Source organism: Arabidopsis lyrata (assembly GCF_000004255.2).
Source record: "Arabidopsis lyrata subsp. lyrata unplaced genomic scaffold ARALYscaffold_8, whole genome shotgun sequence".
NCBI lineage: Eukaryota > Viridiplantae > Streptophyta > Magnoliopsida > Brassicales > Brassicaceae > Arabidopsis > Arabidopsis lyrata.
In genome coordinates this window covers 19463172-19486078 of record NW_003302548.1, presented here as the reverse complement: position 1 = coordinate 19486078, position 22907 = coordinate 19463172, and the positions used below count along the sequence as shown (strand labels likewise).

Below are 22907 nucleotides of genomic sequence, written 5' to 3'. Positions count from 1 at the left end.
TATATTCATAAATTAATATATACATTTCTAAAACAATTACAATTATTTTCAAACTATTCTTTGCAAACTTCAGAAAAAAAGATTAAAAAAAAAAGAAAATGGAAATGTTGACAGTGGGATTTGAACCCACGCCCTTTCGGACCAGAACCTTAATCTGGCGCCTTAGACCAACTCGGCCATATCAACTTTTTGTTCACAACGTTGATCTTCAAGCTTCAAATTTGTTAGGTTTTACCGTCCAACTCCGTATTGGATCGAGTGAGTAATAAACTGATGAGTCTCCGGTGAAGAATTGTTAGAGATCACGGTGGAGCTTCCTCCGACCAAAACCGGAGTAAGAATCCCAATTCCCGGTGAATCTGCTGAGAAATCCGGCAACGAAACCTGTCCGTCAAGATACTGCACAACTTTTACCATCTCAGGTCTCGATTCCGGCACAAGATTCGTGCACAGCAACCCTAATTTCAATACCATCTCGATTTCAGGTATCAAGTCTTCACTCAATCTGGGATCTCGAGCACTAATTAAAGCTTTCCTTCTCCAGCAATCACAAACCCATTTCACCAGAAGTTGTTTCTCAATCGGAAGATTAAGTTCTACAGGTCTTCTCCCACAAGTTACTTCAAGAATCAATGCACCAAATGCGTATACATCTGTTTTAGTTGAAGCTCCCATTGCTGTTAGCTCTGGTGCCATGTATCCTACAGTTCCCACAGCTCCTGTTGTGGTTGGATTAGCTCCATGGTCATGAAACCTAGCCATACCAAAATCTCCTAACTTTCCAGTGAAGTCTGTGTCCAACATTACATTTGAAGCTTTGATATCTCTGTGTAGAACAACTTGTGTAGCTTCTGTGTGCAAGTATTTTAGAGCTGAAGCTATACCCTTTAGAATCCCTAGCCTTTTAAACCAAGTAAGATATGGTTCTCTGTTATGAAACAAGAACTGGTCAAGACTTCCATTAGGCATGTACTTGGAGACGAGAAGAAACTCGCCTTTTCGCCTGCAGTACCCGAAAAGTGGAACCAGGTTCCTGTGATCTAAGCAACCCATGCTTGCGATTTCAGCCACGAATTGCTTCATCCCTCGTTCTCCATCATGGGAAAATCTTTTCACAGCTATATCTCCTTCATCAGGTAGAGTTCCTTTGTAGACTTCTCCGAATCCTCCTTTTCCAAGAAAACCATCTTTGTGGAATCCTTTTGTTGCCTTGTACATGGCTTTGTAGGAGTATCTGTGTGGACCATACTCTTTCTCCCATTCCTCTCTTACTTCTGCATACTTGTTTCTTCTGTATAAATAAGCTCCTCCCATAAGTACCAAGAGTATGATTCCAAGCACAATCAACAGAAGAATCAGCACGAGAGAAGGTTTCTTTTTAGGATGAGGAACTTGGGGAAGTTTTGAGATGTCTAGGCTCTGTAATGATGCCTTGCTTCTGCTGAAACTCCAACCGAGTATGTAATGGTTATTTGCCAATTGTCCTGTTGCTGCAGAGAATCTAACAAACATTCTATCTTGGATAACTTCTGAAAGGTTGATGGATCTTGATAAAAGACTCTGACTTGGCTTCTGAATCCCAAGAGGTGCCAATGAAACGTTTAGTACAGTTCCATCAAAGTCCACCCAGACCTGGATTGAATCTCCACTCAAGAGACTTATGCTTTCGTTGAGACCCTTTTTGTCTGAAAAGTAAGAAGCCGGAGCAGATTCGACAGAGGTTAGGCTGTTCACATCGATACCAACATGATTGTTATCGATGTCATCAAATTCTGCACTTTGAACAGTATCAAGCTCAATAGCAAAGATATGAGATGAGGGAGATCTGTTGGTTGTGGTGTTGAAAAGACCCAAATACTGAGTTGCATCTGCGTTTGAAAGATCCATGGAAGGAGATAGAAAGAAAGCAATCCCGTTTCCGCCTGTAACTCCTGGTTTACGCACCATGGCACACACGAAATGTGTTGAGAATGACAGAGATTCAGATGAATTGAACTCAAAGGGCTGCCTGAAGAAAGCATGACCCATTTTCTGCTCTGAAGTGTTGGTCAGCTGCAATAATCCACCGGGGAGGATTTGAGCAACCCCATCAACATGAAGATCTCCCTGGCGAAAACCATTGAAGATGAATCCAGTTTCTTGTTGACTTGACTGGTGAATCAGAAGAAAAAAGGAGATCAACATCCAGATCAGATCCAGTCTTGGAACCATTGTTAATGCAACAAAGTGTTTGCTGTTTTGAGAAAAATCTTGTCTCTGAGTCAATGGTATGGCAAATAACTATGCTTTCCATCTGCAAAACAAGGTCGATTAATACTTCACAAGAAGAAGAACATTCTGCATTTTCCAAGAGAATTGGTAAGAGTTGACTTCAACAATATAATAATAGCTGTCACATTTTGGTCTTCTTTGTTAAAAGAATACACAAATTCCACAGAATAGAATTTCCTTGGAGTTTCACAATATTCAAAGGCAAGCTTCTCGCTAATTTGTCATACCAAGTCCTACTTTTCTTAAACAATTTAGAAAGTTGCATTGTCACCATCTCTGAGTGTTTCAACACTTTTCATAGTCGAGAGCCTACTCAAATGGGCTGAAACATGCATCTCCTAGGACTATACTGTTGTGTCTTGATGTCTGTCAGTTTTCCAAAAGAACATAACCCTTAAAAGAAACAATTTCATAACCAAACTATATATCAGCTTTCTAGTTACAGAACAATATTTGTCAAAGGGTGACAACAAGTTGCTTTACAAAAGATTGCAAAGTAATTGCAAGAATTTTACACGAATGATCAGTCTTGTTTAATCGTTCTACACGCTAAGCTTAGTGCAGATGTCAAGAATGGACATGGTGCGAGCATATACATTGATGAAACAAAATTTGAGAAGAAATGGCTGAAAATCAGTCAATAATAAGAGGCCAAAGAAGAGGGAAGCTGTTAGAAACTTTATCGCCCACTCCCGTAGAGGACTGAGTGAGTAATAAACATAGAGTTGTTGGAGGAGGAAGACGAAAATGATAGTGAAGGGATCACGAGTGGTGCTGGCGAAAGCTCCATTGGACTGAGAACTCCAATCCCTGGAGAATTGGGCCAAAACTCGGGCAAAGCTAGGTTTCCGTTTAAGTATTGCACCACTTGTTCCATGGCCGGTCTTGAATCTGGAGCAAGGTTTGCACATAGCAAACCGAGTTTCAGAACCTTCTCGACTTCCTGAGATGAGAATTCTGTCAACCTTGGATCTCTAGCATCAATCAAAGAAGACCTTTTCCAGCATTCACTAACCCATTTGATCAGAAAACGTTTTGCAGTAGGCAATCCAGGTTCCACAGGTCTCCTCCCACAAGTTACTTCAAGCAAGAAAACACCAAACGCATACACATCAGTTCCAGTGGAAGCTCCCATTGTTGTAAGCTCAGGTGCCATGTAACCAACAGTTCCCACTGCAGCTGTTGTGCTTGGATCAGCCCCTCTGTCATACAACCTGGACATACCAAAATCACCCAACCTTCCATTGAACTCTGCGTCCAACATAACATTTGCAGCTTTGATATCTCTGTGTATAACAACTTGGTCAGCTTCTGTATGTAAGTAACTAAGAGCTGATGCGATGTCTCTTAGGATCGCGAGTCTTCTCCACCAGGGAAGAGAAAATCTATCATGATTAAACAAGTAATGGTCAAGACTACCATTTGGCATGTACTCAGACACCAGTAATAACTCATGTTTTCTCCTGCAATACCCAAGAAGTGGAACCAAGCTCCGGTGTTTTAAACTCCTCATGCTCACGATCTCAGCAACAAATTGCTTCATACCCTGCTCACCATCATGTGATACTCGCTTCACAGCTACTTCTCTCAGTTCTCTGCTCCGAGGGAGAGTTCCTTTGTAGACTTCACCAAAACCTCCTCTCCCAAGAAATTCAGTCCTATTGAACCCTTTTGTTGCTTTGTATAGAGATTTGTAGGAATACCTGAGTGGACCATACTCCTTTTCCCATTCCTCTCTTACTTCAGCGTACAAGTTTCTCCTATACAAATAAGCTGCAACAAGAATCCCCAAAACTATGAAAGCTATTAAACCAAGCAGAACACCGAGCACAGGAGATGTAGACTTCTTTTTAGTGCTAGTGTGAGGAACTTTGGGAAGTTTTGAGATGTCAATGTTCAGCAGAGACGCCATGCTTTTGCTGAAACTCCACCCGAGTATGTACTGGTAACTCATGCTTGACCCGGTTGAGCCAGAAAACCCGACAAACATTCTTCTACCTTTCAAAATATCAGTAAGATTGATGGATGTTGACGACAAAAGAGGTCGGCTTGGTTTCTTGTTTCTAAGAGGAGCCAATGAAACGTTGAGTGTTAATCCTTCATAGTCCACCCAAACCTGGATAGGATCACCACTCAAGAGTTTTATGTCTATATTCTTCCCTTCTTTGTCTGAGAAATAAGAAGCATTGGCAGATGTCACAGACTCCGCGCTGTTCACATCAATCCCAACATGATTATCATTGATATCTTTCACATCTGAAGCTAGAGAAGTGTCAAGCTCTACAGCCAACACACGTGTGGAAGTAGATCCATTTCTGTTGAAAAGCCCGAAGTATCGAGTTGCCTCTGCGTCCTTGAAATCAGTGGAATGAGACACAAAAAAGGTCATGCCATGGCCACTCGGATCACCTGCAGGGAGCAGTGCACACACAAAATGTGTCGAGAACGAGACTGATTCAGATGATTTGAACTCAATCGGCTTCTCGTAGAAAACTTGACCTATTTGGCTATTGGTTGCATTTGTCAGTTGCAGGATACCACCACTGGGAATGATTCTTGCACTACCGTCAAGGTGAAGATGATCTGCTTGACCAAAGTTGTTGTAAACAAACGGCGTCTCTTGCTGAAATGATGAACAAACACAAAATATCATCCAGATGATTCCCAAAAGCAATCCTCGAATCATTGGTAATGAAACAAACAGAGAGTTATCGTTTCGCTTTTGTTTTTGTATACTTTCTTTGCTCTCAATGCTTAACAATTAGCTCTTTCTCTCTGGTTGTAGACCCATTGAAAATGACTTCAAAGTCAAATATTACGACTGCTTTAGAATCTTTATGGTATATTACCTTTCCCATAATAAGACTTTCGCAACACCTGTCTATGTCAAGACAGCAAAATCAATTCCATGGAATAAAGAAAGAGGTAAAAAAGCTTGGACTGATTGGCCTTTAATATCATTTATTTAAGAGGAAAATGTCAAAACACTGATCATTGAAAAGAAAAGGAGGACGGTGCAAAACAAATCTCTGATAAAAACAAGTCTCTAGTTGGCAGAGCCACTGGATTTGGATGTGACTTCAAAGTTTTTGGTCATATTATTAGACACTCAAGTTAACGGATAACACTTCTATTGTGTTTGACGGAATAGATTAAAATATGGGGCTCGAAATACTCATTGACATTAAGATAATATAAGATACTATAGGGTTGATAATTTCTTTATACACTTTGTATATTATATGTTATATTATGTCAAAGTCAACTTTATTGAACAATGACCATTTCAATCTTACCCTTAAGAAACTCAGAATGTCATATCTACACGCTTCATGGAAATTTCCTCCATCTTTCCTAATATTCCATGGCTATTTCAAATATCCAAATAAGCTGCAGACATGCAAATGTCATTATTAAATCCACATATCAAATTCGTAACAGTCCTAGGTTCAAAGGCCAATCATTTGGAAAGAAGATGCACCAAATTGTTCTAATAGAATTTCCTTGAAATCTAACTTGTTTCAAAGGGTAAGTCCATCATTTTCAGTCCAAGTCATATAAGAAATTGAAGGGTCACAGACTCACCGTATCAATAACATCAGTAGCCTTACCTTTCATGGATGAAAAATACATATCCCACCATGTATTGCATCGCTTGCTTGTAATCGAGTTTTCACACTAATATCGGTCTCTTTCTGTCCTGTTCTGCAGTGCAGAGCCCGCAACCAAATCTACAAGAAAACAACTCTATGAATATTGTGAATAAAGTGACCCCATATCAGTATCATCATTATCCAAACAGTTTTTCCTTCCCAATTGTTGAGTCTTGTAATGGCCATGATCAGCAGAAAAAAAATTCAAACGAGTAACACTAAATTTAAGGAACAATATCATAACCAGATTACAATCTTCCTAATTAGAAGTTAGAACATTAACTAACTAATGTGAAAGAAAAAAAAAATCAACAAGATCATGTTCTCCACAGTTATAACTAGAATAACATAAAGAGGCTTGCTTAGTTCAATCCAGAGCATTTCCAAACATTTCTCCATTCTCCGTTGTTGAGTATGTGATTTATCAAAATCACCTTTAAAACAAAAGTTTAGAGATTAACCAGGTTATTATATGTCTCATCACAGATGACAGAACAATAAACGATTTGACTTTAGCATTTGTAAATTTGACAGCAAATTCTTTGATATGGCACTATACAAAGAAATGACGAACCTGCAGGTTATTTGGTAAAAAGCTCAAGCAAAAAGTCCAATCACACGAATCACATTTCATCTCCGCCTCAGCTTCTTGACTGCGAGACGTTTGCATTGCTGCAAATCCAATAGATGTGTACCCAAATTGTGAATTTATGTGTGCTAATCGTCGAAACAGTGGGTCTTTCTTAATTTATCGTCATTGGGAACGAAATAGACGGCGACTGATATCTCCGGCTGTAGATTCCGAGACGAGTGGGCTATATAATGTATCCGGCCCGATCTCGGCCCATTCGTAACTGAACCATAAGTGTGAGAGGAATGCAAATATACTTGTTCGCTATCAATCTCATTGAAGGGAAACAAAAAGATGAGCAAGCCGAAACCAAGAAAAAAATAAAATAAAGCGAAAACAATGCACTAACTTTAATCCCAAAGTGTCTACAAATTCCAAGATTACCCAAACTTAGGCCTGGACAAAAAACCCGGACTGATACCCGAATCGAAAAAACCGGTTCGGGGCGGGTACGGGTAAGAGGAAATTATCTCATTGGGTACAGTTTTTGAAAACCCGTGGATATCGGGTCGGTCCGAGTAATACCCGTTACCCAAACAGGGTACCCGAATATCCGAACATATAATTAAATATCAAAAATATTAATTATATATAATTTAATAATATAGAATTACAATTATAAATCTAAATATGTCAATTAACTTTAGACTTAAATATCTAAAACAACCAAACTATCCAAAAACTATTTGTTATGTTTGTCAAAATTTAGCAAAATGTATTCAAATATAACTAAATTTATTAAAATTTAACAAATTTTTAAGGTTTTTTTCGGGTACCCGGTATTTTACGTATAAAACCCGACATTTTACATATAAAATACCCGAACCGAACGGGTACCCATGTTTTTTGGGTATTTATTGGGTTTAAAATTTTTTACCCAAACCGACCCGAACCCGGCGATACCCGAACCGAACCGGAACCGAATATTTAGAAATACCCGAATGGGTCGTTAATTCATTACCCATTTAACCCGAACCCGAACGGTTTACCCATATGCCTAGGCCTACCCAAACTCATACAGAACAACAAGTCATAGAAACATGAACCTCAAAAAACGATTAAAGAGTAAAATAGCATAATATAGCAAAAGAGTTTGGACCTAGAAAAAAAAAAAAAAGATCGAACTTTGGTTCCAAACCAATCCTCAGAAGTGAGGGTAATCAGGATGGAAAGGGTTCGTGTAGTCCTCGATTTCATAGCCGTCGGAGTCGTACACTGTAGTGTACTTTCCATACTTCCCAAAGTATTCGCAATCCTCATCTGCTTCCGCCATGTACAATTGGAGACGACTCTTGGGAGACAACATCTCGGGGGTCAAGATCACACCTACAGATTAACAGAGAGTGCTTTCAGTATGAACTATATGAGATTCAAGGGTTTTAGAGAGATTTGGAAGGGCACATTACCATCTGGCAAGTCGAAGAAGGGGTCGAAGGGCTCTTCAGGATTATGAGCATTCATAGCATGTCCAAAATGAGGGTGGAAGAAGTCTTCATAGTCGTAATCATCATCATCACTGTCCTCATCCTCATCATCAAAGTAGTTGTTAGGCGCCACATTGGCACGCACTGGATCTTCACGTGTGATGTATTCTTCGTTCCAGGCCGGGCAGCGATTTACACAAGTCCTCATTTTCTTGTTCCATCCACCTCCGCAATTGTAGCAAAACTCATGCCCACATCTAACGAGAATACCAAAGGGAATGTCGAATAGTTAAACATAGAAAGATTGCAGTTTATCACATCTGCTTTAGATTACATGGTCTTATTTTATTTGATAAGGTTTTTAGGAGGATCAATGTGTAGAGAAATAGATAGATACCTGCAAGTTATGTGATTGCATCCTTGTGAAAGTTCAATCATGTGTTGGCACTTGCCACATTGGCGCCACATCTTATTGTTCGCAAGAGATTTTAGCTTCACGTCATCTGCTGGAGGGTTAGGATGCAATTTCTTATACTCAGTGCAGGACAGATTTGCATGCCACGGAACTTTACAGTCCACACAGAAGAGGCCACGACATTCAACACATCTCCTAACTCCAGATTTAGGGTAAACAGACAGTAAGCTCTTGGCAGATTCAGAAATCTTGGTCTTGGACATCAAAGCCGAGCACCTCGGGTAAGGGCAGTAAACTCTCTCTGTGACAGGTATCGCATTCTCTTTAAGTCTTTGTTGCCACATTTTACTCAGTTTTGGAGTCAAAAGCTTGCCACAGGCATCGATAACCAGCTCAGACTTGCAGCCATCGTGAGGACATTTCGGAACCATTCCATGAAGCAGCTTCACCTCAACATGTTGTTTCACACATTGAAAGCAAAAGCGGTGACGGCATTTTCCAACAGAAAACATGCGCTCAGCAAGGGATATCGTTGAAACAGATAGCACACTCCTCTTTCCGAGCTGATTTTGCTTGGCGAGGATCTTCATGAGGGGTGACCGTAGAAAGTATTGATTCCCTTGGAAGTTTATAAGCAAATTTAACATCGTTTCCAGCCACCAGAACATGCTGACAAGATGAAAAGTGTTGCATGATGCTTTGTAGATCATCTAACAACAAAGAAATCTTCTTTTGCTTGGCCATCCATTTTCCCGTGACCTACATTCAAGTAAAACACAATCTTCTCAAACATATGACAGGAAAAGCTAGGTAAAGAAGCATAACTCATTGCAATTTAAACCATCTCTCAAAACACAAGCATAGAACCTTAGAAGTCACGGTCTACTGTCTCCTAACTAGTAAAGATTAGCGCAGTCAGATCTATATAAATGCAAACCAAAGACATATGATAGTGGCTTAGAAAATGGTTACAATATACACTACACTTTTAGATTCCAGGACAAAGGAATCAGCAAAAAGTTCAAACGAATTGCAAAGAGAACAAACCAGATCATCTTTAGAAATACATAAACAAAGTCGGAATCATAAATCTAGAGTAGTTCATATTAAACATTCAATGAATAAACAATGAAAATCGGAAACTTACGTATTGGAAAATCGGGAAAGAATCGCAAAAGAAAACAATATGCTTAATCCCCAACTTCAATGCTTCGGTTAATCCTCGGATCAATGCCTTAAGCTCTGCTCCCTGACGACTCGTGCCATTGTCCATCAATGGTCCCTTCATCTCAAACAACAAATTATCCCTCTGGTCACAAATAGCAACCCCAAACCCAGCCACTACGTCCGTCATCTTCCCCTTCCCGTTCTCATCGCTAACTAAACCCTTAAAGTAAAGCCTATACAAGAGGTTTCCATTAAATTTTCCGGCAGCAGCGTTAACCCTCGAACTACCCTCACCGACTAATTGCGCCGGACGAACAGTTACCTGCGGCAAGGGTTTCATATTATCGTGTCCGGAAGTACTCCGGGAGTTACCAAGCCCAATGTTAGGGTTTGGTTCATCTGTACGTACACCAGTGACAGACTCGTTGGTTTTGCCTTTGCCTTTAGAGTTTCCTCCGCCGATGGCTCTCCTAAAATCGAAACCGTAACCGCTACTTTTTTTAGCCGTCGTCGAACCGTTCCGATCGTTTTCAACGATAGCGATACCACACCAAGCCACAATCGGAGGAGAAGGTGGTCGTTGAGGAGTGCGAGATTGAGAAGATAGAGAAGCCGCGAGTGCCTCCTCCATCTGTAACCGAAAAGCATATTCGGAATCGGAACCCATACTTGCTTTCCGCATAGTTAAAATCCACTGTTACTCTCTGTTGGTGACGACTGACGACGAATGGTTTTTGCTTTACGTCGTCCTTTTCAAAATATATACAGAGAACCGTCACATCACACGTGTGTAGGAAGGGGTAAAAATGTCATTTGTGAATGGCTTACATGAGACGCTTCTTGGTCAAAAGAAGTAAAAGAACCATAAATTCTTGATTTTAACCAGTAAATAAAAAGGTAAATTGATCTCTCCAGTCTCCATCTATCAATCAGTTGGAGTAAGTTGAGTAAAAAATGGAAACTATAACACTATCAAATTAAATCTGTGATTAATGACAGTATCAAGGAAATTAATTAAATTAGCAAAGTAATTTTTTCCTCCTTGGGATCCGATAGCTACATTTTGAAATCGAATTATTTAATCCCAAATGAAATCATCATTATCTGACTCGCATTTTGTCTATGATGTTAAAATACTGTAGACTTAAAATTCGCGGGCCTAAATGGGTATAAATAAGCAGCCCAAACAAACACCATTACAAAACGCTATCGTTTTCTAAAATTTTATTAAACGACGCTGGTTTATGAACTTCACACGAGGCACGACAATCTCTGCTGCTCGAGTCGCAACTGTCTTCCCCAGGGAGAGAGATCCGAATCTCGCTCCAATTCTCTATCGCTTACTCACGATTTCGAAGAATTTTGGTGGTGGATCTTCGTCATCTCTGCGTACGTTAGTCTTTCTCCTATGTCTTTTCGATTTTCACAGTGAAATCGAAATCAACAATAAATCTAATTTATACGTTTTTCACTGCCGCATAGCTCTCCATTGGATCCTTGAAACATAGCTCTCCATTGTTGAATCTGCTGCCAGATTCCTCGATACCCTCTGTTTTGTCATCAAAATAAAAACGCCAGGTGTAGTTTTTCACCAAATCCCTTCTCTTCATGGTTTTACTGTCATGTTAGGACAAGTTCAATGACTGAATGTGATTCCTTGCTTATGTTATGTAGAATACATAATCTTCAATTATAATGTGATTACTATTTCAAAATAGCTTGGTTGTGAAATTGAATGTCACAGTTTCCGCTTCATAGACGATTGATCTTTGAATACAAAAGTTGTTGGTTTTGCTTAATCCAGTTCCTACTTGGTTCTTCAAGATACCTTAAACGTTAACAACTATGTCTATCTGATTTTCCTAGACTATAAGAGTTGTGGTTGGTAATAAACTAAGAAAAGCTTTTTACATTATCTTTTGGTCAAAAGGTTTGATTTTTTAGTGCTATATATGCAGTTTAATTTTGTACCCAAAAAAAAAATATATGCAGTTTAATTACATGGCGCCTAGATGGAAATGGAAAGGTGCTGAAGCAAAAGCTCTTGCAGAACCTATTTCTAAATCAGTCTCAGAGCTCCAGCTCTCTCTAGCCGAAACAGAGTCCTCGGGTACCTTATCGAGTTCCAATGTGCTTCTAGCGGTTGAGCCAGAACAAGCTGAGCTTCTTGACCGTTGTTGTTTTGGCAGACTCGTTTTATCCGCTGAGAAAGTCAAGAAATGGATTCAGTTATCTTTTGAAGAAGCTTTCTATTTGCTCTACAATCTCAAATGCATCAAAATATCTCTTCAAGGTCGTTGCTTGGAGAATGAAGTAGATACATGGCTCTACATGAAATCGAAAAGACCAAACTTCCCAATGTTTTTCAAAGCTTATTCACATTTACGATCGAAGAATTGGGTGTTGAGATCCGGGTTGCAATACGGTGTGGATTTCGTGGCATACCGTCACCATCCATCTCTTGTCCACTCTGAATACTCAGTTTTGGTTCAGTCTGGTGACAGTGATCGGTTAAGAGTGTGGTCAGATATCCATTGTGCTGTTCGGTTAAGTGGAAGTGTTGCGAAAACGTTGTTGACTCTCTATGTCAATGGTAAGTTCAAAGGAGAGGATTTGAATCTACCTGTATGTTTGGAGAACTTCACAGTGGAAGAACAGACGATAAGTAGATGGAGCCCAGAACTCAGTCGTGAAGATAATCCACAAATTCAAAACAAAATGTTACCAATGTGAGTAATTGAAAACTCTTTGACTAACCATTCCCGGTTAAGTCAGTACTGGTTTGAATTTTGCATATCAATGTTACATTATTTTCTACTATATTTAAGATGCGTAGCATTTTTTCAAATTCCACGAGCAGTCACCAGTTTTGTTATACTAATTGCTACACAAAAATCTACAAGAGTGATCATCATCATACATATGTAACATATCCAAAGAAGACAACAAGAAAACCAAAAAAAACAAGTCAAATTCATCATTACAACAACAAACACCATTAACCATCATAGAGTAATAAAAAACACAACTCCGAAGGAAAACTATACCAAAATCTCCTTAAATCTGAAAATGACTAGGATGAGATTTGGTCATCCTTGCCTCACCGACGGGTTCGTCATTATCAATCCTCTTAATATTCCGGTAAGCTGCATAGGCGATGACATAGAAGATAACAAGTATGATCAAGACCACAATGTTGATCACCGATACTTTTCTCCAACTCTTTTTCAAGCTACCAAGAACACCAGCTTTACAAGAGCTACATTGGTAACAGAGTAGTCTCTGGTCATTGTTCCACAACATACAGTCCGGGTTCGGTCCCACCATTTCTCCTCCCGGAATCCACACAGTCTCATTCACGTACGTATACCCACAATCTGTTGGCGGCTTGCAACATCCGGACTACAGATTTAAAACAAATACAATATCATAGAACGTTCACACCGTGTTAGATTCCAAGAACAAGTGACATAATAATTTCTTGAGTATTTTAAACAAAAAAAAAGTTTGAAATTTTCAAAAAAAATAACCTCAACAGGAGAAAGCTTTCTGAAGTAAAACATCTGAGGAGTTTCAGGAACACCATTTAAATCTCTTCGTATCTTCTTACAAACTCCAGAATCTCTAACACACGATCCAATTTCATTCCAATATCCATTATCCGTGACACGATCCTTCAACCAACCGGAATAATCATGGAGATAATAATCAAGATACCGACGGTTCATCACAAACCGGCCTGAGCCTTTATCAGTAACAGCGTAAGCGAAGATGATGAATCCTATAAGAGCAGCGATTACAAAGAACATGGCAAAAAGGTAAAGCCACATGAGGAACTTGTTCTGGTAACAAGCTCCAGCGATTCCGGCTAAAGATACGACCATGATTGAGATTCCGATGATAATGAGTGGCCACTGGAGGAATCTGAGGCAGTCGGTTGAGTTAGCTCTGCTGCTCAGCCATATTCCACCGCCGAGGATCGGAATCGAAAGGAGGAAAGTGAAGAAGTTTACGAGACCTATAAGGTTATTGCTCGATCTCATGACGGCGTTTTTGTTCTTGTTGAATATGTATTGTTGCTCTGTTTCTTGTGTGATTCTGTTTGTTGTTCTTGATGAAAATAGCGGTGATAAATGTGAATGACATCAATGGACATGCACATGCTGTCTGATTATGACACGTGTTAAGTGACGGTTATCTAAATTTTTTTGTTCTTTGGTTATATAATTTGACTTATGGTTCTAAACTGCAGTAATGTTTATACATGTGATTAGTGTAGAGTGTGGAGTGTTTAATATAAAGTGAAGGTAATCTAGAAGTTATTTCATTTAGAAAAAGATTAGTTATCCTATGTGGATACAAGTGTTTTTCAACTACTTATATTCTTTGAATTTCTTTTTTTTCAAATCAAGAATTAAGAAAGATTACAATGGTGATTAAATACTTTTAACACAATGGTGTTTTCGAATAACATTTGTTAATACCTTTTAGGCAGACATGATTTTCTACAATAAATCAACAATATAACCGTTAAAAGAAAACATAACTTTATGTTTACCAGGACCCATAGCGTCCCAAAATACACTTAACGTTAAAAGTGGATGCTTTGAGAAGCTTTAAAAAAGTTTTTCCCGACCGACCATACTATCAAAGTCTCCTCAGTCCTACACCCTTCAAAATTCACGGGCATTGCACATTTTTGCACGCCTAATGAAAATTTATTAGTTTTGCACTTTTGCTAAACTCTTACTAATTGATGATATATTGGTGCTTTTTTAAATGGTTAGTGAGTGGGCTTGGTTAATAAAATAAATAAGCTAACTTAGGGCCCATTGTATTTTAATGTGAAGGCCCATTTATGCAAGACTATTGATGTAAGAAGAAAAGTAGATTTTGGCAAATAAAAGTAGATGTTGACACTTGACAGAAACAAAAGGAACATGAAGAATATCTTATACTTCGTGTCTGAATAAGTTAAGATCAGATTTTTCTTTGTTTGGATTTTATTTGAATTCACACTCCATAAAAGTTACAGAGAAAACAAATAACAATGGAGTCATACATTTTAGCTACACGACCGGAGAGGCAAGTCAATAACCAATTATTGTTGACAAATATGTGAATGAGAAACGAGTTAATTAAATTATCAACTAAACCTAATTAAGAAAAAAGTAGTCTATAAAGATTCCCGGGTTTGGTTTGGACATGGGAAATGGTCTAAAACCGGAAATTAAATTTCAAAAATCAAAACTATCATCAAAACGACAAAGGAGTACGCTTTGTCGTGCTGCGTTTTGGAATAACCTTTTGTTCCCTTCTCTCTCTCTCTCTTTCTTGCTCAGACTCACTGCCCAAAGCCACAACACACATTACCCACTCTTCTCTCTCTTTCTCACACACTGTTTCCTCTTGGAATCTGTAAACTTAGGTTTTGGTTCTCAAACCTCTCTACCTACATTTTCTTTTACAAAAATTGAATCTTTTCTTCAAGCACGAACCCTCCTCTCAGCGTAAGGAGCTTCTTTTATCCCTCTGAATTTGATTCTGATGATTAAATTTTCCTGAATACTTTAGTTACACTGTTTCCTGACAAGTTGCAATAGCTTTTCCTGGAAAATGTAGTTCTTTTTTGAGATAAAGTTGTGATTTTTCCACCCTTTTCGTTGCCTCTTTTTCATATTCTGCTTCTTCTTCGCCTTTTAAGTTCCAGAAAGCTCTGGTCTTTCTTGTTTCCTTCTCATTTAGCTTAAAATCGTAAAATTACCAACTTTTTACTCCTTGTAAAGTTGAATAACTGGGAACTTGGCTTGAAATATAAAAATGTCTTCTTTTTGTTCTTCTATTGTTTGTGTAATTATTATTTCAGCTTTTAGTTTACTTTACAAGTAGAATATTGGGATAGATCTTCACATCTGGTTTGATTAAAAAAAAGGAGCTCTTCTTTTCTTTGTTTTTAGTAATTTTTAAGGTTAAATGTTGAAGCTTTTTTTCTCTGCTGCACTGTGGATTGTTTTCTCATGCTTGCTTTAATTAACATGATCATTGCACTCAAGTGGTTTTACTAATTAGATACTCCTTTTTCCTGGAAAACTTTATCCATAAAACCAATTACATTTCTGATTGCCTTTGGGTGGATATTTATCTGTTGATTTTTCTTATATGAAAAATGTCTAAACTCATTATGATTCATCATAGTAGTTCTATAAACGTCTAAGTCCCCTCCTTCCACGGCAATAATGGAGGAGAAGATGAAACTTGGTCTAGAATATGACAGTTTAACCCTCTTGTGTCCCATTTAGGAGGGTGAATCTGGTGGGGTTACTAAAGTAAATCTACCACATTTTGCTGCTTGTGTAGTTATGTAGGACCCTTGGTACCATCCTTCATGATGATAGGTTGTGAACATTACATTGTCAAGAGGCAACAAATGAAGATTCGTTTTATGTTACTTTATAGTCAAACAACTTGTGTAGTTAGCTGCAATGGTTACAATGTCAAGATATGACTTGTTTTTTTTCTTTCTTCTTTTGGGTGTATTTGGATAAATCCAAAATATAACTCTTCTTTTGGGTGTATTTGGATAAATCCAAAATATAACTTAGCTATACAGTCTTTGAAATCATCTTTTGGCAGTATGCTTCTGGTTCACCTGAGATGTGACTCTGACTGTGTTGATTGTATCTGTCCATTTTAGAACATTGAATCAAGTGTTGTATCCATTGAGTAAAATATGTTTTTGTGTGGTGTTCTAGAGCTATGTGAGTGAGCCAATTCGGTTGAGTAGAATGGTCTTAAGCGAAAAAAAAAACCATATATACTTTTGTGGTGAAATAAGATGTTTGATCATGAATCATAAACACGAGGGGTTGAACTCAATCTTAATGTGATTTTATGGTATTAATGCACAATCCAACGAATCTCAATGTCTGACATAAGACACTTAGTAAGAAGAGCAATAAAAGATTTTGTTTCTTCTTTGGGATGTTCATTTTCTGGCAATGGATTTGATTATAGACGTAAAGAAATATTTTTTTTACGCTTATCCTCTCTCTGTAATAACTCATATCATGTTTTCTCTCTTCCATTGGATTCTTAGATATGTCTCCATCTTTTTGCATTAAATATTCATGACCTCTCTACAATTTTTGGTGGGTCAGGCTACATTGAAGAAGCAAAGAGGAGGCTAAAAATATCTATTGTATAAACAAGGTTTTGATTCATTCTGTGTATTGGAGAAGTAATATTACAGTATGCAGACCCAAAAGGCAAGGTAAATATTGGGGTTTATTTTGTCTTTGTATAGTTCTTTGCATTTATAGCTGATTTTTCCCCTCTTTTGTGATTGTCTTGTGGGAGTTTTGCACTTTTTCAACGCTGAATCTTGAAGGTTACATTCTTGTGGTCCTGATTTTTCCTATTTAATCAAATCATACCACAAATTTTCTCTAATCTTTTATCGAACAAGAAGACCAAATCTATGTAGCAACAAGTAGTGACCCTCAATGATCTCTCTGACTCATTTGCTTGCAACTTTGGAATGTGATATCTTCTTGGTTTACAATTTTTCATATTTTTGTGTTTTGTGTCAGAAATGGATGTCCAGATGTTCCTAAGAAGGTGTCTCCTCGAGCTGCTCGGCCACTGAAGATCGCAGCGCTAGAGCCTGAATCCTCGTCATCTCCTGTCTCAGCCACTATCAGAACACCAAAGGATAAAAGCTCAAAAGTTCTAGATCGTAGGTCTCCTCGAAGCCCTGTCTCTGAGGTATGAGCCTCTTGTACTAAGCTGGTTTCAGATTCAATCTAAGGGTCTTGAAAGAATTCATTTTTATTGTTTCATTCATTGTTGGGGTATCTAGATTTCATAAATTCCTTTTATTTGCATGATCCAAGATAAGTCTTTCCATCATAACATGTTACTCTATTGATTTTGAAGAGGAAAACATTAGGATACATTTAATATCGGCGCAAATGGGGTATATAATTAGGTGGGACATTTAATTTGGGGTAGTTGCGACATGAGTTGTAACTAAATTTCACTCTCAATTGTCTGTTTTCTTCTTCTTCTTCTTGAGATTGCTGTAACACTGATATGTTTCATGGCTAACAGAAGAAGAGACCGAGTAGAATAACGGAGCTGGAGTTGCTAGTCTCGCAGCTTCAGGAGGAGCTGAAAAGGGCAAAAGATCAAATCTCAGTGTCTGAAACGTCAAAGAAGCAAGCAGAGCAAGAGGCAGGGGAGTCCAGGAAACAGCTGCAAGAAGTTTCCTCTAAGCTTGAGGAAAACCAGAATCAGTTTTTGGAAATTTCAGCCTTGGGAGAAGAAACCGATAAAACCGGTTCTCTTGTTCATCAAGGTGTATCTCAGGAGTGTGATTTTACTGCTGGTGAAAGAGCGGGATTGGCTGCTGTTGCTCATGAGATTCGACAACTCAAGCTTCAGATTGAGATGGTGGCTTCTTCCGAAGCTGGTCATGTGAAACAGGCTGAGTTGCATAACTCGGAGGTTCAACTTTTGAGAGGAAACTTAATGGACACGCTTTTCCACGTCGAGAATTTCAGGAACCAACTCAAGGACTGTGAGGTATCAGAAGCTGAAACCGAGGCTTTAGCCACTGAAACTCTTAGGCAATTGGAGAATGCGAAAAAGGCAGTAGAAGAACTGAAGTCAGATGGCACAAAAGCAGTTGAGAGTTACAAGAAGATGGCTGTGGAGCTTGAACAGTCAAAATCAAGGATGGTATGGCTTGAAGCTCTTGTGAATAAACTTCAGACCAATCCAGCAGATTTGGAAAACCATGAAATCCTGCTTAAAGACTATGAAAGTTTGAAACGTGGGGAATCAAATGAGATGGATGAAGAAGTATCTTCCTTAAGATGTGAGGTAGAGCGACTGAGAGCGGCTCTAGAAGCTTCTGATAAAAAAGACCAAGAGGGTAACATAGAGGCTTCTTCTCGGTTACGGATACAAGCTGAACTCCAGTCTGAATTAAAGATTGCTAAATCCGAGATAGACGAGCTAAAGGCGAGGTTGATGGACAAGGAAACAGAATTACAGTTTATTTCAGAGGAGAGAGATAACTTATGCCTGAAACTGATGAAGAACCAGAAAGAAATAGATGTTGAAGCTGAGCTGAAGAAACTAAGGGAGGCGATCGAGAATTTAAAGGCGGATTTGATGGATAAAGAGACAGAACTCCAGATCGTTTCAGATGAGAACGAGACATTGAAGTCAGATATCCACAAGAGGGAGACAGATGTACAAGACGCGTTCATGAAGCTTGGGATTGCAATGGAAGAGGCTGGCAAGAGTAGCAAGAAAGCGGTTAGAGTCACCGAGCAACTAGAGGCTACTCAAGCTTCAAACTCAGAAATGGAAACAGAACTCAGGAAGCTCAAAGTTCAATCAAACCAATGGAGGAAAGCTGCTGAAGCAGCTACTGCCATGCTCTCTGCTGGAAACAACGGGAAATTCGCAGAGAACTATAACCAAACGAACTCTCCTTACTCTGAGGATATCGATGATGAGCTGACAAAGAAGAAAAATGGGAATGTGCTCAAGAAGATTGGAGTTTTGTGGAAGAAGCCTCAGAAATAGTTGGAGAATAACTAATATAATGATTAGGTAATCTCTTCTAAAGTTGATATATTTTTAATCAGTGTCTCTGAATTCTGTTAAGAAACTGACTTTTGCTTTTCCCATCCCGGTTTCTGCTTCTCAGGTATCGTCGATTTGGAGTTGGATTATAAGAGCAACTCAAGTGACTTGAGTAATGTGAATTAGTAGTTTGAGAACAATGTTCTGGAAAATACATGTTCTAAAGATTTTTAGCTGTGGTAATTTTTACTTTAATGTTAAGTATTCAGGAGGGAGACTACTAAGTCTTGCATTATGGAACCAGTTAGTGCTTTGTTAACAACTTAACATCATTCAAAGGCACAAAAGCCTCTGGTGAATTTAGAAGGATTAGAATTATCACTGGGCCTTGGCCCAATGGGTCCTATAGAATATTGGACTCTCTAGACGAAATAAAGTGTCCGAATCTTGAAATAATGTCTAGTTTTTGTGATCTTTTTTCCTAAAGATGATGTTCTTTGTTACTTGTTACTTGTTCCATTACATAACAAGACGCGTTTTTGTTGGATAATAATAAGCTTCGATAATTTAGATGTATATATTCATAAACACGTGAATCTGGCCCGCAAGGTGGTAGGGCGAGTCCGGAGTTGAGGGTGAAATCCCCGAATCCGGGTTCGATCTTCCTTCCTCGCTGTTATCAACACTTTGTTGGGAAGTCTGGGCTTGGGCTTCGGCTCAGACAGTTTATCTGGTAGTCTGGTAACAGGCGATCCAGCTACCCCGGGCATTAGTCGGAAAGCATTCCAAACTCGAATCAGGCAGTGAGGTAGCCCATCCCTCGGGGTGGTAGTGAGTTCACTCTGTAGCGCTCCGGTGCGTTCCTACCGAGGCTGACCGGATCAGCCGATCGGGTATTTAAAAAAAAAGACACGTGAATATGTGTGTAAAGAAACTACCAACCAACAAAGATATTTATATTTAAAACATTCTCTCAAGTGTGTATAATTGGCCTATGTAAGCATAATTAGGTTAGGTGAGATGTTTGCTTAGTCATCATCATTTCTGGTCTTACATTCTCACCCAATAAATTCAATCTATAAATTCTAAAACATTTTAAAGCTACATTTTCGATTTTTTTTTATCATAAAATCGTCTCGTTTATAATATTGATCAGAGTATACTAATTATATCACTGATTAGTCCACATTATACCAATATTTGACATTATATAACATTACCAAGATTGATCCTTTACGTCACTAAATCAATTAAGTAGAAACATCAACCCTATTGACCGAGCCATTAAGAGCCTCTAGATGTCAGATTTTTATAGGAGAATTAATGATTAGGTTTCAATAGTTGAAATTAGGGTTCCATTATGGTAAATATTCCTTTCATTTAAATTCAAAAAAAAAATATTCCTTTCATTTACAAAAATTTATTTTTGTTGTCATTCGAAACCATATGAATTTCCCAAAATTCAAGGAAAATATGAATTTTCGAATTTAGAACAAGAAAGGAAATGTTTCATTAAAAACATAGTGAACATACAAATAAAGAAAGTCAATCGGAAACCAAAACAAAAACTACCCCAACCCCATTTTGCAAGTTTGAAACTCTTTAATTTGAAGAAGCCCTAATATATCTATACTTAACCATTTCATAAAATAGCTACCCCTTTTTTCTCCCAATAAAAAACATGAAATTCAAACCCTAAATCAAAACCCAAATAATATTGGGGTTTTAATTAATTTGAACTACATTAAAGCACCAGAATTAATATAGTTCATATTGGTCCAAATCTCTCTCCCTGGATCAATCTGATCTACATGACCACCACCCCCTCCTATGTTCATCATCCCAAAGCTCTCTCCGTTCATCTGCCATGGGAATCCCCACAAGACCCTGCTTGGATCACCCAAACCGCTGCTCCCGTTTCCAAACGCATAAGTAGCGTTCTCTTTCTGTTGGCTTGTTCCAAACACACCCTCCATATCAGACTGATGAGAGTTACCGAATTCCGAATGTAACCCTAGCTGTGAAGAACTCCCCGGATGTTGTTTGTTCAGCAAGGCAAAGGCTAAGCTCAGATCAATATGTTCATTGTTATTATACCCATTAAAACTCGCCACCGAGAAGGCTTTCCCGTCGTGGGACGCCGGTTCTGGAGTGGTTCTGAGGCTTCTTGTCACTGAAGATGTGGACCGTTTGTTTTTCCGGCAGCCTCCACCGACGGGGATATTCCTTAGGGTTCCACCTTTAGTCCAATATCTCCGGCATGATTTGCAGAAGTAGCGAGGCTGAGTGAGACTGTAGTTGTTGTAGTAACAAAACTTTGTGTTTGTTGAGTCGCAACGTGGACATCTCAGAGCTAGCTCCGGTGGCTGTGGCCTTGTCGCCGCCGCTGCAGTCGCCGGAGAAGGTTTCTTCTGATCGTTATCTAACTGTGTTGGGTTTGATGGATATGATAGTCCCATGGCTTCTCTTGCTTTGTTATAATTCCCAAAAACATCCTTTAAAAGAAAAAAACAACACATGAAGATTCTAATTTAAACAAACAAAACCTATCAAGATTTTAGAAATTGTGGATCTTAAATTGTAGTATACCTGTTGCTGTAACAAATGATCCATAGGAGCTGAATCTGAGAAGCTGCTTGAAGATTATTATATGAGTGTGAGTCTTAAATTGTAAGAAATTCAGATTGTTTCTTGAAATCAGAGAGAATGATGGATATGAGTAGAAATTAAAAGTGAAGCAAAAGGACAAGCCAAGCATATGTATATATACATGGGAATGTGGGAGGAGAGAGATACACAATTGTTGTTGTGGCCTCGTTCTCATATTATTAGTTTAATATTTTACACAATGGTCTGAAGAATAATGTGAACCAATTCGGAACGTGATTTGGAACAGACATAAAGCCGCCGTTTATTAAAATTTTATAATGTGAACAAAATTTTACATTTGGTAGCCTGTGGAAATTAGTATAACCTAATAATGTTTTTATCCCTTCATATAATGTTTTAAGACTTGTTAAAAATACTACTTGAAAGAAGGTTATTAATTTTATTGGTGGCAAAAAATAATGTTTTGGATCATTTTGATATCTAAAATTTGAAAATGAATAAGTATGAAATCTATTTCCTATTACAAAATTTTGTTAATCATCTAAGACTAAGAGCATCTCCATTAAAAAGTTGTCAACTAGGATATCTCAAACTAGAAAAATAAATAAATAAATAATAATACTAATATTTTAATAAGTGAGTATCTCAAATAATTGAGAAACTCACTTAAAAATTTCTCAACTATTTGAGGTACTCACTTATTAAAATATTATTATTTTTGTTAGATACCCAATTACCCATGTTGAGACTTTGATGGAGGTGCTTTAACATTGACTTTATAATCTCATAAAAACAACAACTCTTACTAATCAATTGTAGTGTTATGAGTAAAGCTATAATACTATAACCACATCAAAACTTGAGAACTATGGAACTTTTGTAGCTTAAAGTCTACAACGACGATAGTCCGAATATAATCACTAATTAAGCTTGCTAGATCACTCCACAATAATGTATCCGTCAATTTCTTTAAGCGGTCAAATATATATAAAATGATGAGTTGCAATCGTTATCAATAATGTGAAATCGGATATATTTGATTAAGATGAATAGTAACCGTACGATGATGGGTGAGAGATGATGTTCGACGTCGGATTCCCACGCACTCAACTTCTTTGTCATTTCTGTGTTTATGTCCC

The 22907-nt window shown here is 38.2% G+C and overlaps 9 protein-coding genes and 1 non-coding gene across 12 annotated transcripts; 2 read left to right on the top strand and 8 right to left on the bottom strand.

Moving 5' to 3' along the window:
• Positions 1-2: 2 nt before the first annotated feature.
• On the bottom strand, positions 3-2602 carry LOC9300753 (L-type lectin-domain containing receptor kinase I.8). Its single transcript, XM_002864631.2, has one exon. The coding sequence runs from the start codon at positions 2209-2211 to the stop codon at positions 232-234; it is 1980 nt and encodes a 659-aa protein (XP_002864677.1). The 5' UTR covers positions 2212-2602; the 3' UTR covers positions 3-231.
• On the bottom strand, positions 106-186 carry TRNAL-AAG. The gene has a single exon. It is a non-coding gene; the product is annotated as a tRNA-Leu (tRNA).
• Positions 2603-2723: 121 nt separating the features above from the next.
• Positions 2724-4989, bottom strand: LOC9300752 (L-type lectin-domain containing receptor kinase I.7). Its single transcript, XM_021026865.1, has one exon. It carries the CDS (start codon positions 4955-4957, stop codon positions 2951-2953), a length of 2007 nt encoding a protein of 668 aa, XP_020882524.1. The 5' UTR covers positions 4958-4989; the 3' UTR covers positions 2724-2950.
• A 16-nt stretch (positions 4990-5005) lies between these two features.
• Positions 5006-6557, bottom strand: LOC110228750. Its single transcript, XM_021026939.1, is given in 7 exon segments — positions 5006-5150; positions 5557-5588; positions 5591-5639; positions 5903-5954; positions 5956-6003; positions 6047-6358; positions 6499-6557. Coding segments are annotated over 6 exon segments (432 nt in total). The 5' UTR covers positions 6166-6358; positions 6499-6557; the 3' UTR covers positions 5006-5018.
• A 1006-nt stretch (positions 6558-7563) lies between these two features.
• LOC9302452 lies at positions 7564-10398 on the bottom strand. Its single transcript, XM_021026879.1, is given in 5 exon segments — positions 7564-7881; positions 7962-8236; positions 8377-8918; positions 8920-9153; positions 9542-10398. Coding segments are annotated over 5 exon segments (1935 nt in total). The 5' UTR covers positions 10244-10398; the 3' UTR covers positions 7564-7699.
• Positions 10399-10764: 366 nt separating this feature from the next.
• LOC9300751 (tRNA-splicing endonuclease subunit Sen2-2) lies at positions 10765-12381 on the top strand. 2 transcript variants are annotated; one of them, XM_002866331.2, is made up of 3 exons: positions 10765-10950; positions 11044-11139; positions 11554-12381. In XM_002866331.2, exon 3 carries the CDS (start codon positions 11563-11565, stop codon positions 12292-12294), a length of 732 nt encoding a protein of 243 aa, XP_002866377.2. In that variant the 5' UTR covers positions 10765-10950; positions 11044-11139; positions 11554-11562; the 3' UTR covers positions 12295-12381. The 2 variants fall into 2 exon arrangements, with proteins under 2 accessions (XP_002866377.2, XP_020887631.1); XM_021031972.1 differs by having other exon boundaries at positions 10765-10954.
• A 75-nt stretch (positions 12382-12456) lies between these two features.
• LOC9302451 (tetraspanin-4) lies at positions 12457-13682 on the bottom strand. The gene is made up of 2 exons (XM_002864628.2): positions 13092-13682; positions 12457-12963 (listed from the first exon to the last, which is right to left on the bottom strand). Exons 1-2 carry the CDS (start codon positions 13602-13604, stop codon positions 12619-12621), a joined length of 858 nt encoding a protein of 285 aa, XP_002864674.1. The 5' UTR covers positions 13605-13682; the 3' UTR covers positions 12457-12618.
• A 267-nt stretch (positions 13683-13949) lies between these two features.
• Positions 13950-16250, bottom strand: LOC110225803. Its single transcript, XM_021015812.1, is given in 4 exon segments — positions 13950-14890; positions 14893-14948; positions 14951-14977; positions 16211-16250. Coding segments are annotated over 4 exon segments (222 nt in total). The 3' UTR covers positions 13950-14791.
• LOC9300750 (interactor of constitutive active ROPs 3) lies at positions 14766-19614 on the top strand. 2 transcript variants are annotated; one of them, XM_021031948.1, is made up of 5 exons: positions 14766-15071; positions 16719-16831; positions 17151-17325; positions 17671-19185; positions 19283-19614. In XM_021031948.1, the coding sequence occupies exons 2-4, from the start codon at positions 16812-16814 to the stop codon at positions 19156-19158; spliced, it is 1683 nt and encodes a 560-aa protein (XP_020887607.1). In that variant the 5' UTR covers positions 14766-15071; positions 16719-16811; the 3' UTR covers positions 19159-19185; positions 19283-19614. The 2 variants fall into 2 exon arrangements, with proteins under 2 accessions (XP_020887607.1, XP_020887612.1); XM_021031953.1 differs by lacking the exon at positions 14766-15071 and adding an exon at positions 15097-15315.
• Positions 19615-20644: 1030 nt separating this feature from the next.
• LOC9300749 (dof zinc finger protein DOF5.3) lies at positions 20645-22047 on the bottom strand. The gene is made up of 2 exons (XM_021016231.1): positions 21748-22047; positions 20645-21653 (listed from the first exon to the last, which is right to left on the bottom strand). Exons 1-2 carry the CDS (start codon positions 21769-21771, stop codon positions 20898-20900), a joined length of 780 nt encoding a protein of 259 aa, XP_020871890.1. The 5' UTR covers positions 21772-22047; the 3' UTR covers positions 20645-20897.
• Positions 22048-22907: the final 860 nt, after the last annotated feature.